The sequence below is a fragment of the Macaca nemestrina genome, chromosome 5, assembly GCF_043159975.1.
Source record: "Macaca nemestrina isolate mMacNem1 chromosome 5, mMacNem.hap1, whole genome shotgun sequence".
NCBI classification, from domain to species: Eukaryota; Metazoa; Chordata; class Mammalia; order Primates; family Cercopithecidae; genus Macaca; species Macaca nemestrina.
Genome location: NC_092129.1, coordinates 128505897 through 128527394, shown reverse-complemented (window position 1 = coordinate 128527394; position 21498 = coordinate 128505897). Strand labels below are relative to the sequence as shown.

Genomic DNA, 21498 nt, shown 5'->3' with positions numbered 1-21498 from the left:
TTTTAATATTAACTTGCATGTTAAAATTCTGTATTTCTTCTGTTATTTTTGTCTTTATTTTTTATCTATTTTGTTTTTGCACTATCTTATGCATTTACTGGTATGGTGATATATTTTGTTGAGTTGTAAACTCCCTTTTTATATATTAAAGTTAATAACTTTTTGTCAAATGTGTTAGCTCTTTCAGTATGATGGTGACAAATTGTATAATAGTGAAAATTTAGAAAAATATATATGTTCAGAAATAGAAGAATGATTAAATAAATTTTGCACGTTTCAGATGAATATAAAAAATAGGAAACTTTGTATTTCTTTCAAATACAATAATTTTGGTTCAAGTTCACATAGGCTATATCTATACAATAAGAGTGTTTCTACACAAAAAAAGAGAAAATCAATTGGTTATTAAATTACAAAAACAGCCAGTTCGGATAACAAATTGAGAACTACTGAATGTTAGGTAATGCAAAAGACTTTGTGAGCCAAAGAGAATGGTATAGATGTAGTATTTGCATTTTTTTACACCGATTATCACAACCCTTGAGTCAAAACTTAAAATTAAGATAGTGGATAAGATTGCCATAAAATGATTTTGATTCAGGTTTGGAATATATGAAACGTGTCATTTACAGTTTGAACTTTAACTTCGTGAGAGAAGACTCTCAACACATGTAGCCAAATTGCTGTTCTGGAAAATTGTAGTAATTTACCCTACGAGGAGTGTGTTCTGATAATATCTGCCTCCATGCAGTCTTGGCAGCATTGAGAATTATTATAATTCCCAATCTATTGAGAGGTTACTATGCATTACAAACAGTGTTATGCACTTTGTTTTACTTAATTTTCATAAAACATTCTTAAGTTAAGTACTATTGTTATTCTTTTTAGAGATGAGGAAACTAAAGCTGCAGGAACTTAATCTATTGCCTAAAGTCAAATAGCTAGGATGTTTAACTTTGTGAGAAATAGTCGTAAAAAAAATATAAATAATTAAGCAAAAGGCCATTTTGTGCTTCCAGTGTGCTGTATTTTACTTCTTGGTAATATTGGCACATTTTGGAGCAATTTAGCAACTTTTTACAACTTCTTATGATATGTGGTCAGACTTGTATTGACCCGGATATTTTCCCCAAATCTTTTCTCTGGTGTTATTTATTTACCTTCAACCACAACCAAGAACATCAGTTTTATAAAGCAATTCTGTTCTTATGAGTATATGACCTAAAGGAATAAACCATTTCAGTTACAAACACAGTGCAAATAAAGAATTATGGAAGAGCCCTTGATGGTATCTCAGAATTTTCCCCTTGGTTTTCCTTTCATTTCCTAAAGACATTAGTTTGTCTTGCTTACTACCAGATTGTCATTTCTTGAATCAACTCAGCCTATTTGTAGATACTACCTTTTTAAAATTAACTCAGTAATTCATTTAAATACAAACAGATGTTAGATATATCTGATTTGACTTACCTATCATTTTTATAACTCATCATTTCTAAAGTTCATTTAAAAGGAACGAACTCAAAAAACAAACAAACAAAAAAACAATTCCACTTATCATCTAGCTCAGTGGTTCTCAACCGGGGCTGAATATTACAATCACCTGTAATTGACTTTTGAAACACACCAATGACAAATATACTTCCTTGTCATATGACAGGGATCCACTCCAGACAAATTAATAAATCAAGAAACTTTACAGGTGACAAAGGTATTGGTATGTTTTAAAATCTCTTCAGATTATTCAAATATGCACCAAAGGTTGAGATCTTCAAATTATAGCTCCTTCATTGGCAGTCTAGGAAGGCCAATCAAATAAATTGGTCATTCAACCCTGAAAACACAAAATAGAAAGTAAAAGTAGGAGGATCATGAAAGAATATGTTCCAGTGAATGATTTCAATTACTGAAAACTTGGCTGACAACAAATTGCTGTCCAATGGCTTAAAGGAATAACATGTGCTTTAATTTGTGGTAGATTAATTTTGAGAGATCTGTTCTATGTTGAGATTCACTGTAATTTCATTAGCAAAATTTAATACTTTATTTTTGTTTGCCTTCACATTCCATACAAGGTTTGGAAATTGCTTAGGATGGGGCTGGCATAGTATTTGGTGCAAGCTGAGTCTGGAGGCTTAGTGCATTCCAAACAATGTTTTATTTGTACTTTATATAACACTTAAAATACATGGTCACTGATGAACCTCCATACAAGCAGATGAGATCTGTAAATAATTGATTTGACCATTGTATCATCTAACTGATTTTCAAAGAAGAATACTTTCAGAGATTTTTACTGTTCACACCAGTGCAGTAATTTCTAAGTAAGTGAATATTTAACACCATACAGGCAGAGCATACTTGTTGACTAAGATAAATGATTTCTGAGTTGAGTTACTTAGGAGAAAATTAAATTCTAGTAGTGACAATTTTTTTTTATTGTATTTCTCATCTTGTGAGCTCAGCAACTCTTTTATCCACAACAACTCCATAACCTGCTTCTCCTTCTGCAGACTTATTTGTGAATGTCATACTGCAGAATAAGATATAAACAGACTGCCCCTCTTTGTATTACCTGCTACATACAGCCCTATGACTCCTGCATTTTATTTTCAAATTGAAGATCAATTGATTTCCCAAAACATGATTAGATTCATTTGGTTCTGACCTTTCAGGTTCATTTGTTATTAACACAACTTAAGAGCTAATCATTCACTAGCTGCTCATAAAACACATACTAGGCAAATTCTTGTCTTTTCTTATTCCTTCTCTTTGCAGATTTTTGATAAACATTTAAGGGTTTACAAGATAACAATTCTGTTAGCGAGGTGACTATCACTCATTTGCCACTTTGGTGGTATATAAGCTTTCTGAGTTTATTTTATTTTGAATTTCAGAACCTCCACTGATGTCTAAGGTTCTAATAGTATAAAGCAGCCATGCCATTCCTCTGACTTTATTCTCCGGGTGGGAACATAGAAAAGAGAAAATAAATTACTTGCCCGTGGAAGCCACTCTCATTTTCTGGTTTGATTTAAGGGTAAAAATAAAATTATCAAGAGAAAAAGGCCCACTCTCTTCTTTTCAGGCAATTTTCCAAAACATTATTCCTCAAAATGAAGCTTTGATGCATCTTGGATTGCTGAGAGTTGAAGGTTGTAATCTCAGGCAAGAATTTGGAATCTGGATATTATTACCAGTATAATAATGATTAAAAGAAGATTCCTATGCATTGATACACAAATGGCTACAGGGCCAGGGTAACTTTGTCTTATAAAAATAAAGACACCTGATACAGGTACCTGAGTAGATAACCACCTTTCCCAGGCATCAGGTGGTCAGGGAAATAATAAAGGAAAGGATATTCCTATATCCAGATTTGGTAGCAATGGATCCATCAAAATGATTTTCTTGTGTTGTAAGCCTCCAACCTGTGTTGAGGAAATGTAATTTAAAAACAAAACAAAACAAAACCTTTCTTCTAACCCAGAAGTTCCCTTCACAAGGGTAGTAGAGAAATAAAACCCTTTTTGTTATTGAATAAACATTGAACCAGAATGTGATGTGCATCATAGGCAATCTGCTAAGAGATTGCAGACAAGAAGAAATCTCAGACTTCATATCACCAAGGAGATAGACCCCATTACATACATATTCTCAAGATCAACAATAGTTAAGTGGGTCCTCAAGTAAGAAAAAATGAAAGCATCATTAATTATACATAGTTCATCCTAAATTCACCTGAAATTTGGGATGACAATCTGTGTCTGGCTTTACACAAGGCAAAGTAAACTGCGCATATCTTTACGACATGGGGTCGTTGTATAACTTCGAGGCGGGCTTGAGCTAAAGTTAGAGTCTTACCCTCCCTGGAAACTGGCAGATAGGGATGCTATCTTTCTTGTCTGTTTACATTTAAAGGAGATGGTTCTCGAGTCCTTGAAAGAAACTTTTCAGGGCCTGACAAAGGGCCCACCTGTTTTCAAAAGAACTTATATACATTTCAAAGAGAGGAGAAAGTACTTACAATGATGAGTTTTCTAAAGTAAATGCTTTAAGAAAAAGAAGGGAGAGGGAAATCTCTCCCGTTATGCTCAGCAGCAAGAATTAAGCCTTTCTTTTTGAATTTCCATTTGTTCTTACACTTGGTTGGCAAGAACCAGAATTAAAATCAGGGAGAGTCTGGCTCAGAAGTAGCCAATAAAAAGAAACAGCTCTCATTTATTTTTCATTTCTAGAAACTCAGTTAAATCTACTATAGAAGTGGGTGTTTGACAATTTTGGGGTCTCTCCTTCAAAGTCATCTCAATAGATTCAAGTTAGGTTTGATACTGTAGTGAGTCATTGTCAAGTTGAGCAGAAGTCAGGAACTAAAAGGACCTACGACTCCTCTGTGTGGTGGCTTGGGAAGACTATTTCTAGTTTCCAAGAGAAACAAACAAAACAATAAGGTCAGGGTTAATAATTATTTGGAACTCACATCATCCAGATGTCACATGGTTTTGACCCCAGATTCAACATTGTACTCTCTAGAATCCATTGTACCTGCATCCTTTATCTATGAGGTTGCCTTTATAGGACCTTAATTACTGAACGTTTTATACCTTCTGGCTTATGGATAATAAACTCTGATACCAGATTTTGTCTTTTTTTCACCAAAGTCAATAGTTACATAAATGCACAAAACATTTGAAATCTTTCAGGAAAAAAAATGAACATGCAGCATTTAATCATATTATGATACACATTTCTTGGAAATGGCTTTTCATTCTCAATACATGCATCCTGATTTCATATTCACAAGAACATATATGTAGGTTATTTTGTTTTCATTTTGCAATAAAGAATATACATATTTGGTTTTGCTTTTAATGGGAATGAAAAACCAACTCACACAGCACATTCCTTTAAAAAATGCTTTCTGTAACATTGGCTTAATGTTTCACAAGAATATATTACTTATTACCCACAGTTAACTCCGAATTTAAAAAAAAAACAAACAAGATTTTGAGTTTGACTGTGTTCCAGGATTATGACTTCCAAAGCATCTTAAGTTCTTTCTTACTTATATTTTCTTATATCCAAAATAAGTGTGTTGTTTCATTGGCAATATAATAAAATACTGAGCCTTAACTGCCAGGGTGCTAGTTTGAAAATAGAATTGATGTATTTGTTGATGATTCTCACTTTTCTTACATGTCCACCTTTGTTATTCCCAAGGTTTTTTTTTTTTTTTTTTTTAACTCTTATACTGAGATTGGCAAAAAACAAACAAACAAACAAACAAACAAAAAAAAAAACACCACCTAAAAACTTCACAAAGTGTCTAAAATGATGGCTGTAGCTGTCATAGCATAGTACATCTTTTCCAACTGACTGCTAAATTGTGGGGCCAAACATTGATTTGATGTGCTGGTGGGTTTGGGAAGAGCTGAGACATAGTGCTAAACTTGCCGGCATGGTGTCAGAAGATGATCTGCCTATGGTGCTTCAATCTGATTTAATGATTCCTATTATAATAAAATTTTATATTTGAGAGGGAACTTAGAAGGCATTTATTCCAATATTTTATTTAATGTTATAATCCCATCTACGTAATATATGCTCATATATCTTCTATTGAACCTCTCCTGGTAACAGAGTTCACCATTTCACAAGCCAGACTCAGTGTATGTTTTAGTTTGACTAAGACAAACTAAGTAATGGCTATGTGAACAACAAAAGCAAATAGAAAGCATGAAATAAACTGGGGCTTAATTTGGAGCACTATGACCTTGGGTGTGATATTGAATCTTTCTGAGCTTCAATTTTATTCTTTGTAAAATGGAATCAAATGATTGTGAAGATCTGCCTAAATGTATGTAAAGTGCTTAGCATATAAAATACATGGCACTTAAAAAGTATTAGCCAAATGATGATAATTTCCTTAAACCTCTTGTAAAATTAACTACTACTAAATGCTGGTACTTTAAGAAAAATTATGTTGGTGCTTTCAGAAAAAGCAAAATAATGGTAATTTTTATTTGTTAGAAATATTAATGAGGAGATGTACTTGAATCATTTCCTCCCTTCATTCTAGGGCTTCAGAGAATTTTAGATGATGAAAGCTACAGTTTACTTCTTACTGTTTTGCCTGTTGATTTTCTATGGCCAGAACAAACCAGAGCAGTCATGAGCCACCCACTTTGTTAGTGCTTTTTATCTGTCTCCTTCTTCTAGTCTAAAATGTACTTTCTCCTAATAATGCAGATTGTAACCACATTTCACAATCCTGTTTAGCTGTTTGGCCAAGACATACGCTTGCACATAGGAGCCAGCTCTAAGTCACCACTGCTTCTTCACCTCATGATCTGGCTGAGGGCAAAGCACAGACAGTTGCCTGTAGAAAGGCTCCCATATTAGTCATGAGTTGGAACCTGGAAATAGAAAGTTCTGGTCAGTTCCTCCATTGGTGTTATTCCGTCACATTGTTCTATCAGTTATGTCTTAGAACTAAATTTCTCTTCTTGCTTCATCTCTAATGCTTTCTTTTATGCTTTCTTTTGTATAATCTGCCTTCACAATTGCCAGTAGCCATCTTCCACTCAATTAGGTTTATGTTATCTGTTCCAGATGGTCCAAACCTATCACATAGGAACAGAGAGACTGAATGGGTAAAGAAATTATTGGAATCACTCCTCTACCACATAGCAAAATTGTAAGATCAAGCAAATCAATATGTGAAAAAAAGCAAGAGGTTATTTGGTCTTCGTCTTTTGTAATTTTCCCTTTTGCAGAAGCTGGGACTTAATTCAATCCCTATTCACTTAACCTCCTAGTTAGATGATGCATTTTAGGGAATGATGCAGTCAATGCTAAAGTGAAGTTAGGTCATCAGTCAAGTAATGGAAGGGTGAGGGTGTGGGTGAGATATAGCAGTGTTGTTTCTTAAGGCAGCCCCAACCCCTCAAAACCATCATGGTACTTTGTAGGAGGCCGGAACTGCTCTGTTGAACTGTCAAGAGATTGGAGTCTGATGTAAAGGTACAGCTGTGTGTCTTTATTATGCCATTAATAGTGAAACAAGGAAGGATCTACTTAAGGAATAAAAATAAGCTTTTCCTATTGTAATATAAACTATGTTTTTTGTAGGAGATGCTATGACCAAATATTAATGTATAATTTTCAGGTGTATTTTTTAACATTTATTCATCTTAACCTGACTACTGTATTCTCTTATTTTACAGTAATGAAGTTGGAGCAGAGGCTGAAAACACAGGCTGCTGAAGTTTTTTGGAATGCTGGTGCTAACCACTTGCTAGATTTAACTTTTTTTTTCCCCCAAAATTAGTGCTCCCTTTATGAGCTGCAGTGCAGCAGAACCAAAAAAAAAGTTTGCTGCAGTTATATAGCATCACAGTGCTCTGCTAACAGCCAGCATAGGAGAGATTTACCTACAGCTTTTTGCACCACTGTTCAAGCCTTTAATGCCTTCTACTTAATATTAAGCTGACAGCAATACTAACGTGCCCCTATATTTAGCAGCCAAATAAAGAAGAATCATGGGTAAATAGGAGAATGGGTGTGACTATTTTTCAATACGTATTTTATTTAATGCATACATTACTAACTGCGTCAGGTTTTTATTCCCCCTTTTCTTAACTTTTTTACATGAAAATAATCACAACTTTTAAAGTAACTAATTAGCTTTCAGAAGATGCTGATATTCAGAGGTTCACTGGTGAGATCTTGAACATGAGATAGTTGGTATTTTGTATGACACACATTAGTTTCCTGTTCTGTTGGGGTTCGGTGCTGCTGGGACAGACTGTGTGCCAAAAGCAGCCCAGTTCTGATGAACATCATGTTACTGGAGTGCCTGGGATACCATTGTCTCTCTGCCTGTCACCACATGATTCTTGTGAAGACTACTTTAGAGTTGGTTTGTATAAAAAATTCTGAGAACAGCAGAGACCATAGAGCAAATCCATACTTGATGACAGTCCTGAGAGCCCCCTAGAGGCACACCGTGTGTCCATCGTGTTGGCCATCTTCTATTTATTTCCTAGTTGTCATCCCCAGCAGTCTGTCTTAGCGCCCTCTGAGTGATTTCCTTCTGCTTATCTGGGAAGCCCAAGATAACACACATTAAGAAAGAACAGCAGTCTGGACAGTGAGCCCCTGATGGTAAAGAAGTCTTGGGAAAACCTGCTTCATTCACTCTGCACATTGTCCATGTTCTTGGTGGAGCCAGCTGTGAGCTACGGTGTCCCTAAACCAAGCTTCCTCACCCAATCCCATCACCCAAACCCAAGAAGGGAGAGTGACCTATAGAGGAGCAACTACGCTCCTTCATTCTCCAATAGCCATTTTAGAATGTTCCACTTTCAGATATTATTTGACAACTGGAAATATAAACTTCTCAGTGTCTCCTTTGTTGGTGTTAGAGAAGCAAAGGAGACTCAATAAAGCCATCTGCTCATCTCTCCTTACCCCAGCAGAAACCATTTCTCCATTAACCTGCTAAATTGTGTGAAGCATCACTTTAGATTACTAATAATGATCTCTAACATTCACTGTGCTCTTATTATGAGCAATGCACCACACCAAGGGCTTTACATGAATTTAATTTAACCTCCACAATGGACCTGTGAGGTTGGTAATATTATTATCCATATTTTATTTTTGTGAGAACAGCCTCCTCCATGTGGTTAAATTAAGCTAGTAAGTGGCAGCAGCAGAATTCAAGTCCAAGTAATCTGATTCTAAGATGAAGCCATTTACTTAATCATTTGTGTAGTCATTTATGCCATCATTTTTGGATCTCCAGTGTAAAAGGGTGACATGATTACACTCCTCAGCTCATGGCAGATTTCGATCATAAATTTGGGCAAGCCCCCCCTTATGTATGCTTGTTGATTAATGATCATCATTTATAATAATTTCGATCTTCCCTTCCCTGCGGTAGGCACATATCAGGGAACCAGCCCCCAATATTTCAATGTAAGTTCTTTTCTATTTTCCCCAACTGTCAGCTGGTCTGAGAAATAAAGAGAAAGAGCACAAAAGAAAGAAATTTTACAGCTGGGTCTCCCGAGGTGACATCATGTGTCAGCAGGTTCTGTGATGCCCCCGATCCTCAAAACCAGCAAGTTTTTATTAGCGATTTTCAAAGGGGAGGGAGTGTATGAATAGGGTGTGGGTCACAGAAATCACATGCTTCAAAGGCAATCAAATATTACAAGGCAAATGGGGGCAGAGCAAGATCACAAGGCCAGGATGAAATTAGAATTACTAATGAGGTTCCATGTCCCACTGTGCATGCATTGTCATTGATAAACACCTTAAGAGGAAACAGGGTCCAAGAGCAGAGAACTGGTCTGACTAGAATTCAGGCTGGAATTTCCTAATCCTAGCAAGCTGCAGGAGACCAAGGCGTATTTTATCACTTATCTTCAACTACATAAGACAGACACTCCCAGAGCGGCCATTTTAGAGGCCTCCCCCGGGAATGCATTCTTTTCCCAGGGCTATTCCTTGCTGAGAAAAAGAATTCAGTGATATTTCTCCTATTCGCTTTCACAAGGAGAGAAATATGACTCTGTTCTTCTGCCCGGCCATGCAGGCAGTCAGACTTTATGGTTATCTCCCTTGTTCCCTGAAAATCGCTGTTATCCTATTCTTTTCAAGGTGCCCAAATTTCATATTGTTCAGACACACATGCTTTACAAACAATTTGTGCAGATAACACAATCATCACAGGGTCCTGAGGTGACATACATCCTCAGCTTACAAAGATGACAGGATTAAGAGATCAAAGTAAAGACAGGCATAGGAAATTATAAGAGTATTGACTGTGGAAGTGATAAATGTCCATGAAATCTTCACAATTTATGTTCTGAGATTGCAGTAAAGACAGGTGTAAGAAATTATAAAAGTATTAATTTAGGGTACTAATAAATGTCCATGAAATCTTCACAATTTATATTCTTCTGCCATGGCTTCAGCTGGTCCCTCCATTTGGGTTCTCTGACTTCCCACAACAGGCACACATTCTTATTTATTTAATGTATATCTTTTGCTCATATATGTTTTGAAGATGTACACTGTTTTGTCTGCATACATACTTAATAAATGTAAATGGTAATGTTTATATTGTTTTTTTTTTCCACTCAGCTCTGTTTTTAAAGCTTTATACGCATTGCTCTATAGACATATATTATATTGTGTTCTCACAACTGCGTGGTGGAGTCTCATCACATTTTACTTATCTACCTGCCCAGGCTTGGTCTCTCAGGTTGCCTTCCTGTACCAACTGTTGTGATGCACATTCTTGCATGTGGCCCCTTGTGGAGCTTTGTGAGAATTTCTCTGGAATATATACAAAAGACTAGAATTGTTTAATTCTAAAGTTCCCATGTACTTAATTTGATGAACTCCTTTCAGATTGCTTTCTAGAATAACTGCACCAATTTTTATTCCCATCAGCAATGCATTAGGTCTCTTATATCCCCAAGTATCTCTCCACCTTTGAAGGTCTGAGCTTTGAAACATTAGGCTCCAATGTCATCGGAGGCAACTTTTAAAATGGGAAGGTTGCTTGATGTGGTGTCCTATTCATCCTATATTTTCTAATTCTCTAAGACTTTTATACTCTTTAACTCATAGCAATTTTCAGTCAAGTATTATTATACTCATTTCATTTGTCAACCTAAATAACAGAGAGAGGTCCCTAAAAGAAAAAGAAATTTATTTGGGAATAGAGTATTGCAATGGGTATATATATGCTATAGTAAACCATTTGCATGCATATTAAGGGAGGTAAAGGACAACAAAGATTTTGAAATGAAAAAATGAGGAGAATTACATGATAATTTTGAAATAATTATCCTTAGCTACAAATATCAGTAACAACGGTGACACTAGTTCAAGGTTGGATACGCAGTTGCTGTCCTTGTAGAAATATTTTTTTTTGTATAAGGTTTCCATGGCTTTTTCACAAGATTGTGATTTTGTATAGTTTTCTGTAATAGCTTTTATCAGGCATAGTAGCAGGAGAACCCTCTCTTCATGGCCATTTCTGGCTCTGTCAGATTTTTGTTTTTAATTGTTTGTGGCTCCATTTTGATTCTGAAACTTTTACATGTTGCTGAAACATTTGAGCCCAACAGGTTATTTGACTGAGGTCACCAAATTAGTAAATGACAAACCTAGCACAAGGTCTTTTGATTTACCTCCTCTGTTATTTCTACAAATTGCTGCATCTGAACATCATGGTCTAATTTATTTGCTCAGTTTCTCAGTAAAGAACAGAGTCTTTATGTTGATTGTGTGGAGAACATGGAACATGAATTAGTGATTTTTCAGGTTGGTGAGCAGTGCATTCAGTGAACTAAGGAGGCACTTGGGGGCACTATGTATGTTTCTGAAGAGGAAGGAGATGAGGACAGATGATGTGGAATTGCCAGGTACTGAGACTGAATCTTTATTTGGGTTCTCCCAGAAGTGAACTCTAAGGCAAGGATTTAGTATAAGTAGTTTATTTGGGAGATGATCATCAGAAACACTGATAAGGAAGTGAGGAAGTAAGCTAGGGAAGCCAGTTATTACATTGGGCAACTACTGTAGTTTATTTCCACTAAGAAATTTGAGGACACAAGGCTGAACAGTCCTCAGACTTCATTCAATTTAGAGGAAAGGAAACTGGAGTAGTAATTCTAAAGCCTGACTATTAACCTTTCCGTGACTATCGCTGTGACTTCCTTCTTTATAGAGCTTTTGTTTTTTTCGAACTTTTTATTACACATCCCCAGTGGGACCCATTCTTTTCTTGTGAAATTTTAATTTGGTGAAAATGGAAGGTCTTTTGAATATTGTTCTTCCTAGTCTCTGAAGTAAAGTGCAGAAACAAAGAGATAATTGAAAGCTTAAGTAACAAGGGAATATTCTCAGAATATTCTCAGAATTTATCTATTGGAAAAGCAGAAAAATCTGCAATTAGGACAGGGAACAAAAATTCTACTTTAACTAGACTGCTGCAGATTTCTACATGTGAATCAATTAGAAATTAAATCAACGGTGTGAGATGATAACTTGATTTATAAGAAAAGATTGTTTTGCTTAGAGTAAATTCAGAGGTCTTAGAATAATCAACTAGTAGTTAGAAAATATTTCTGGATTTGTTTAAAATATATAGTACATTTGGGGGAAATTTCATATTTTCCTGTGGTAGGTTGTAAAATTAAATGTTATATTCCCTTCATACTTTAAAATGTATTATTTTCAATTTATCTGACTAGAAATAGGTTTTTCTCTTCATTTTATAGTTTAATAAAAAGGCTTTCATTTCTTATAAAAGTTTTCTAACAGATGTATATGCAATTGCTCAACATCACTTAAGCACCTGAGTCCATATTTTCCTTAATTGGAAACTCTGGGGATAAATTCGAAAAATAAACCCACACAACAGGCAGAGGAAGACTCATAAATGCTAAAAAAAGAGAAGGAAAATAAAAAAGACAAATTTTTTCAGGGGGCTATAGATTGTGATTTAAAAACACTGAAGAGAATATCTAAATTAAAACAATGGAAAACTCAATTAAAAAATAAGTTTAGCCAAGAATATGTTCTGTGGAAGTACTAAGAGAGAGGCAAAAGGTTCTGATGATAATGTGAATAGAACTGGATAATATTTCTCACAGGCTTAAAAGCCTTTTCAACTTTGAGCTGAGTTAAATCACTTAAGGGAGTAGAAATTCTAGAGATTTTGTCAACTCTGCTTTTGAGTCACAGTTCAGTCTTTTTGTTTTTCTTTTTAAATCAATACTAGTTTAGTTAAAAATAGCAGAAGTTGTGGAGAAATTAAAGTTAGCAGCTTACTTCTCTTTTCCAATGAACAGATAAAGTTTGTAAAACCTTTTACTTAAGTCATTTAAGATTAGAGAAAGAAGTAGATTTTGAAGAATGTGTAGTAGGCCAGGTTCTGAACTTTTAAGAAATGGTGCTCAGTTAATATTAGGTAGGTTCAACAGAATTTAGAAAAGTATACCAACAATGACTGAAGCTTGCATTCGTTATTCTATACTAAGGCAGTAATCTTAGAGAGAAAATTCTATTTTTCAAAATTTGTTTTTGCACACAACTAATAATATTTCCATAAAAGGGAGCAAACAAAAATGTATACCTTCTTCTAAGTTTCCAGTCCTATCACTGCTCACAGATTTTGCTTGCATTATTGTCTCAGGAGTAATAATAAGGGAGATTAAATGTTAAAGTTAAGATGTGGCAGAATTGGATTGGAATTTTGGTCTTTTTTGCTCCAAAGGTCTTTTTCCTCTACAAGTGTTTTTCCATTTTTTCTTCTGCCACGAGTCAAACATTTAACACTCCCTTGGAAATCACATTCCCTTCTCTAAGGGTACATCAGTAAGAGCTATGAATGGAGATTATGACAGGTGGGAGCCTCTTTACCAGCTCGGGCTGCAAATAGCTTCAAGTCTGATTTTTCAGATTAATGGTTCAAGTTTCCACTTGCCCAACAAGCAGGAAATCTGAATAACTACATTTGGATATTGTCCTCTGAATCCCCTTGCCCAAGCCTCCTTTATGTTTCCTTTTGGGGAACTAGGCTCCACTTCTCTCAGACAATCTTGATGGGCACCACACTACTCAAGCAATTCTTTCTAAATTAACAAAATCTGCTTTAAGGAGACTGTTTCTTGAACTATGGACATAGTTCTGTATTTTTGATTTCTCTTTTCAAACTTCTGCCTTACTTGACACTCCATCACAACTGAAGAGGATTTAGAGATTACATCCATTTCAGTGGCATGCCAGCTGCTCTTCCCCTCTTCTTCTGTAAGTGCTAGTGCTTTACCACTCTAATATTGAAAACTTCTGTTATATCACCCTATTCCCTGAATAATCGAGAAAACCTAGTGTGATTTGTTCACCACTTCAGAATACACTTGCTAAATCATTCTCAATAGTAACATGTAGAATACTGCCTCTAGTTAAGACTGGCTTAACACATCCCTGCTTGCTAAGATAAATTCAACGTCCTCTCCAAGATTTCTGTGAATTCCCAAAGATTATATTTTTGTTAACATTCTCCAGAGCAAATTTCTAGCTTCTATGGAACATTTATGTCCTACTTCGTATCATGCTGAAACACTCTTAGCATGCCCAAAGTGTGGATCACATTCCCTTTACTTGAGAATCCCTACCTACAAGTCCCTTCCACCAAGGTATAAGCTAGACTTTTGCTGGAGATTTGTGAGCTATGGTGATAACTGAGAGATGAAGACTTATTACATGGTAACAAATGACAGACTATTTAAATTGGATTTTAGACTTCCTAGTTCTTAAAAAGGAATGAGTCATTTATGACAAATTGGCATCTTCCATATCCACCTTGTTGTTTGGAGTCCTTCTCTCATCTTCTCTCTCCTTAGCTTCATTCTGTACACAAATTGCTTCTTAATTTTTATGCAACTGTTTTAATATCTCTTTCTTAAATCTTCTATCCATCTAAATAGCTTATTGATTTTTCTAAATAGAAAGCTTCTTTCCTCAGAGCTGCATCAAGTACAATAATAATAAGTAATGCTATTAGTCCTCAGAAAGTAGTAGCCAAAATTTTCAGCTAAAAATCTACCACAACTTTTTTCGCCTTCTTACCTTAAAGAAAGTGAAAATATCACAAAACTTCAGCTAATTGGAATCACCGCAGTAAAACAAACAACAAAAGAATCCCCAAAACCCAACCCGAAAAACAGTTGTGTTGGTCCCTTCTGGAGTTGCTCCTCAGGCCTTCCCTGCCCAAGGTGAGACAACTGGAAACAGTTCCCACGATGGGCTACTCTTTAGCCCCTTTCACTTACTCAGATCTTCTATCTTCTCAGCTACTTCTGGCCACTAACATACTTGGACTCTCCCTCATTGCCAGGACCCTTTCATATCAACAACTTGAGTTTGGACCACATCCTGAGCTCTGATATGACACTCCCCTGAGGGACTGATCCTTCAGCTTGATGGTCTTCTATCCTGTTCAAGTCTCTGGTACAATGGTGGAGGTCTCAGGTCTGAGGGCCAACCTATACATGAAAGGAGTGGGTGTTCACTAGACTGGAACTGCTTTGGAGCCTCAGTTGGTCATCATGCATTCATTAATAAGCTATGGTGAAGGTAATCAATACTTACTACTCTTAGCAGTATACAGTAATATTCAGAGAAACATTGAAATGTGCAGTTCACTAAAAGTAAGCTTGACTTTCTGGGAAAATGACTAGAAAAATGTTTACTTTCTATCGGCTATGTGAAAGTTGTACTTACTTTAGAGGATTTAAATAGAGCAGAATATATGAGGCCAAGGTTGCAAATCAGCTCTAAAACCCAAAGTCATTTTGGTTACATAAGATACATTTTTAGGCTTACGAAAATTTTACATGTCAGGCCATTTCCTAAGTGAAGGCTTTATCTCTACAATTAATAAAAGATATAACTGGAAATCTGCAGCTGGCTGAATTGTCCTTTCAGTTCACATCGTATTTCCATTTATGCCTAGAGCCGGAATTTAACTTAAAAAATATGCTTTGTATACCTGATAAGCTTCTGCTTTATTGTACTCCCCTGGGAAAATAATTTCAGATATTTGCAACAAAGAGAGCTTCCTTTTGCTGTCAGAGCCAGCTAGACACAACCTCAGAGAAGGCTTTCCTGGAAAACACTTCCCAGTCAACTCTCGGACATGGCAGCTGATGAGGCAGTCATTTCAGGCTTCTGGCTTTGGAAGTGTCACAGTCTGCTAGCAACTTCCCCGATTCAGGGCTAGAGGTTGGGCAAGGAAATAAAAATAGGTGGGTTGTCAAATCATTCTTTCATTTTAATCCAGTCACATTTCCCCAGCCTCTGAGCTTCCCAACGTACTTCCCAATACATACACCCTCTCAACACACACATACTTTTACACACACACACCACACACACCACACAACCACTTTTCCTTCCTCACATACATATACCTTCACACAACTAGACACATTCCTGTACCTGATAACTACCAGGTGAATTATAAGCATGCTCTTTTCCTTCTGATGGCTGCAGAATGATCTAACCTTTTGAATATTTTAACACAGACTAATGAACACCAGTGTGGTGGGATATGCCTGCTTTTACAGAAACTCAAGGTGTTAGGGGCTAAGACAACTCTTCTCAGTCAGAATGGCAAGCATTTAATATCAGTCTTTCCTACTCTTTATCCCATACTCATGCTAAAACCTTTTTCTGATCATGGTCTTGAGCTATGGAGTCTAGCTTTGGCTTCAGAATCCTCCACACAGAGTTCTAGGCAGCCATAATCATAAGGTAGTAGCTTATGTTCCAGCTGAAACCTGTTACCACCCCTGTCCTGAAGTGTTGCAGTTTGGCCCTTTGACAACACTTTCCTTTGTGCTCTTATTTTTCTTCCCCATTTATCATTCTCTCTGGAGGTCTGAACCAACTCAGATTCTCAGTACTCCTTCTATCCTCAGGCAAGTAGTGTTTATGCTCAGGGTTCTGTACTTCAAGGGGCCCTTAGCTTTGGAGTTCTGTAAAGTGTCTAAAATCCCCCTTGATTACTGTAATGAACCAGAATTGGCAGTGTTACCCAAATGGGGCATCCTGAATTGGCACAAGGAACTGCATGGGCCCTTGTCCCCATTTCTCCCATGCAGAGTATCTTGACTCTTTATTTTTTGCTTGGGTCAACCAGGTACTCTAAGATGCTCAGAGATCCATGCCTAGAAGGATGTCCCAGAGTCAGACCCCAGTACCAGGAGAATGGTCTGGTGAGCAGACCACACTAGCTGCACTGTGTTATTTCTTTCATGCAAGGTTGGGCCTCCACATAGTCCTGATATGTCAATTCTTGCCAACTTAAGAATTTTTGCTTATATAGACAGAAATTCCACAAAATATAGCCTTGCTGCAATGTTAACACCATTAGTGTTCTACTTATCTTTCTTTCTTGCCAATTTCTCAGAACTCATTTATTTTATTATACAAAAGAAATAAATATCCTTGCAATATTTGCAAAATTAAAATTTACTTGTCCTAGTTCCTAGTGCCAGTGGGACACAATGTCATTGATTGACCTGACGAGGGGGCTGTCTGAGAGACCTAATTTTGGTCAATGAGATTTAAGAGAAAGCCTACTTAGGGGTTTCTAGGAAGGATTTCATAGCTCTTAAAAAGACACATAATAGGACAGTGACGTAGGCAAGATAGTGGAATAGGAAGGTCCATATTCTCTTTACTCCCATGGAAACACAAATTTAAGAACAATACATAAACTAGTTCCTTTTATGAGAAATCAAGAAGCCAGTTAATATGTTCCTGCACCCCGACAAGCATAGAATAAGCCTCATCAAAGATAACAGAAAAACTTGTGGCAGTCTTTTGTCATAGTTCCTTTCCCTAGCCCAGCATTACGCAATCAGGAGAAAACTCTAAGCTATTAGCTTCTCTGGGTGGAGAAAGAGAGAAGACTCTGCCTTATTGCTTTATGTACTATGTTCTGACTTTTTGTGGGACTGTTTAAGGGGCTGACACCTTCTTTTCTGTCTTGGAGCACTGATGGGACCTAGCGTAATCCAGATATTTGGGGGTCAGTGGGAATAAAAAAAGAGTTATGCAGGGTGCTACTGGTCCTGAGGGTCTATTACAGAGTAGACAGAGCCTGACACAGCATGACAATCTCTCCCTTAGCAGAATAGAGAAGAGGAGAATGTACATCCAACATTCCAACTTTTAAAGAAATTGTCTAAGGAGCTGATTTCTGTCTCTTCAGTGTAAGAGTATGGATGGGACCTGGAATGCCTTGGGGACACTTGGAACAACAGTAACAAAAAGAATTGGGCAGCATGCTACTTCTTCAGAGGGCCTGTGTACAGCAGACGGACACCAACAGGAACAAGAGATGATAAGATCCTGAAAATAAAAAGAAGCAGACACATTCCTCTAATTAGGAATATACACAGACAAGTCAAGAGAAGACATATTTACAGAAAAAGTCTGAAAGGCCTCAACATCTCTAGCCAATGTGAGTGGTAAAAGTATTTTCCTGTATGAGGCCAGTTTGTAAAGACTTAAGAGAGGTGGATTTTTTTCCCCCAAATGTATGGGCATCAATTCAAAGTTACAAGAAACATGAAGAAATAGAAAAAAAGTGGCCCAGTAAAAAGAATAAAGTAAATCTGTAAAAACTGACCCTAAGAAAATGGAGGTATATAAGTTACCAGACAAGTAATTCAAAATAGCCTTCATAAAGATGCTAAATAAGTTCAGGAGAAGGATGCATGAACACAATTTGATAGAAAGATAACAATTAAATAACAAAAAGAAAGTATAAAAAAAGACAAAAGAGAAATTTTGGAGTTGAAGCAATAACTGAATTGAAAAATGAATTAGAGGTGATCAACAAGAGACTTGATGAAGCAGAAGAAAGAATGATGAACTCAAAGTCAGATCATTTGAAATTATCTTGTCAGATCATCAAATAAATAAATAATAAAAAGCGTGAAAAAATTATGTTTTCTGTAAACCCTGTGGTAACTACAAAAAATAACTATAGAAAACACACAAAGAAAAATACAAAAGAAATCAAAGTATGTCACAACAATAAAAATCAACAAAATGCAAAGGAAGTGAGCAACAGAGGAAAAGAGTGGCAAAGAGCTAAAAGACACATAGAAAACAACAAAATTGAAATACTAACTCCTTCCTTATCAATAATTACCTTAAATATAAAGGGATTAAACATCCTAATCAAATGGCATACAGGGGCTTACTTGATAAAAGTAAACAAGCAACAAACAAACATAAGTGTCAGCTATATACTATCTATAACAGACTTACTTTAGATTAAAGAACACATATAGGCTTAAGACAAAATATGAAAGATTATATTAATTTCAAGTGGTAATCAAAAGAAAGAAGGGGTGGTGGTACTTACATCAGACAAAATAGAGTTTAAGTCAAAAAAATGTTCACAAGAAACAGAGAAGATCATCATATAATGATTTAAGCATCAATTCACCAGGAAGCCATAACAATTATAGTTATACAGGTACCCAATATCAGAATACCTAAATAGATGAAGTGAACACTGACAGAACTGAAGAAATGGGCAGAGACACAATAATAGTAGGAGACTTCAATTTCCCATTTTTAATAATGGATAGAACATACAGACAGATCAATAAGGAAATGGAACATCTGGATAACACTATAATCCAAATGGAACTAGCAGACATATACAGAACATTCTACCCTCAAATAGCAGAATACCCATTCTTCTCAAGTGCACATGAAACATTTTCCAGGATAGATCATATGTTACATCCCAAAACAAGTGTTAACTAATTTAAGGAGATTTAAATCATTCCAAATATTTTTTTCCAACAAAAGGAATGAAACTAGAAGTCAATAGCAGAAGGAATATTGAAAAAACTCACAAATACGTGGAAGTGAAAAAAAATCACCTCTTGAACCATCAATGGATCAAATAAAAAAATCAAAAGGAAAATTGAAGAATATTTTGAGACAAATGGAAAGGAAAACAGAAAATAATGAAACTTATGAGATGCATCAAAAACAGTACTAAAAGGGAAGTTATAGTGATAAATATCTATATTAAAAAAGATATATCTCCGATAATAACTTTACACCTCAAGGAACTACGAAAAGAAGAACAAACTAAGTCTGAACTAAGCAGAAAGAAGAAAATAATGATTAGAGCAGGAATAAATAAAGTGCAGAACAGAAAAAACAAAGAAAAAAAAGATGAAACTAAGTTAATGTTTTGAAAAGATGAACAACATCATTAAAACTTTAGCCAGGCTAAATAAAGAAGGAAAAAAAAAAAGACAGAGAGAGAGAAAAAAAAACCTCAAATAAATAAAACCAGAAATGAAAAAGGAGACCTTACAGCCGATACTACAAAAATACAAATGATCATAACATGCCAACAAATTAGACAATCTAGAAAAAATTGAATAAATTCATAAAATATACAAACTATCAAGACTGAATCCAGAAGAAATATAAAGTCCGAATAGACCTGTAACTCCTAAGAAGATTAATCAGTAATCAAAAATCTCCCAAGAAAGAGAAACCTAGAACCAAGTGGCTTCAATGATGAATTTCACAAACATCTAAAGAATTAGTGCCGATCATTCTCAAATTTTTCTGTAAATTAAAGACAAAACACTTCCAAACTTATAAGGCCAACCTTATCCTGATGTCAAATCTACACAAAGACATTACAAGAAGGTAAAATTACAGTCCAATCTACCTGATAAATACAGATGCAAAAATCATCAACAAAATGCTAGCAAACTGAATTAAATGGCATGTTAAAAAGATTACCCGCAGTGGCTCACGCCTGTAATCCCAGCACTTTGGGAGGCCAAGGTGGGCGAATCACGAGGTCAGGAGATAGAAACCATCCTGGCTAACATGGTGAAACCCTGTCTCTACTAAAAATACAAAAAATTAGCCAGGCTGGTGGCGAGCGCCTGTAGTCCCAGCTACTCGGGAGGCTGAGGCAGGAGAATCGTTTGAATCCAGGAGGATGAGGACGTTGCAGTCAGCAGAGATAACCTCACTGCACTCCAGCCTGGGCGAGGACAGGGCAAGGTGCCATCTCAAAAAAAAAAAAAAAAAAAAAGAAAGAAAGAAAGGAAAGAAAGAAGGAAGGTTATATACTACGACCAAGTGAAATTTAACCCTGGATTGCAAGGATGTTTCAACACACAAAATTCATTCATCGCATAATGATACATCGCATTAACAGAAGGAAGGATTAAAAATTAGATAATCATCTCAATAGGTTCAGAGAAATTATTTGATAAAATTCAACCCCTTTTCATGATTAAAAACACTCAACAAATAGAAGGAATTTGCCTCAACACAACAAAAGGTCATATATGTAAACCCCACAGCTACTATCATACTAAATGATACAAAAATAAAAATTTTTCCTCTTCAATTAAAAACAAGGGTTTTCCTCTTAGATTAGGGTAAGAATGCCCACTCTTGCCACTTCTATTCAATGTTGATTTGGACACAGAAAACTATAAAACATTGGAAAATAAATTTTAAAAAATAAAAATAAATGGGAAGGCATCTATGTCCATAAACTGGAAGACAATAACACTAAAATGTCCATACTACTCAAATAAATCTACAGATTCAATTCAATCCTTAACAGAATTCCAATAACACATTCTACAAAAACAGAAAAAAATCTTAAAATTCATGTGGAGTCACAAAGGACCCTGAATAGCCAAAACAATCTTGAGGAAGACAACCTACAGAATGGGAGAAAATTTTTGCAATCTACCCATCTGAAAAAAGGCTAGTATACAGAATCTACAAAGAACTTAGACAAATTTACAAGAAAAAAATAAAACAACCCCATCAAAAAGTGGGCAAAGTATATAAACAGACACTTCTCACAAGCAGATATTTATGCAG

General features: G+C 35.8%; 1 protein-coding gene and 1 long non-coding RNA gene across 16 annotated transcripts in view; one reads left to right on the top strand and one right to left on the bottom strand.

Annotated features, from left to right (window-relative positions):
* MLI (muscular LMNA interacting protein) overlaps window positions 1–7550 on the top strand; it is a 258152-nt gene extending 250602 nt beyond the window's left edge. For all 15 annotated transcript variants that reach the window (XM_071096935.1, XM_011756781.3, XM_011756788.3 and 12 more), the window contains one exon: window positions 7227–7550. In XM_071096935.1, the coding sequence (XP_070953036.1) occupies window positions 7227–7229 (3 nt within the window). In that variant the 3' untranslated portion in view covers window positions 7230–7550. The remainder of the gene's footprint in view (window positions 1–7226) is intronic.
* On the bottom strand, window positions 788–20635 carry LOC139363381 (uncharacterized). The gene is made up of 3 exons (XR_011623640.1): window positions 20389–20635; window positions 15581–15807; window positions 788–6623 (listed from the first exon to the last, which is right to left on the bottom strand). It is a non-coding gene; the product is annotated as an uncharacterized lncRNA (long non-coding RNA).
* Window positions 20636–21498: the final 863 nt, after the last annotated feature.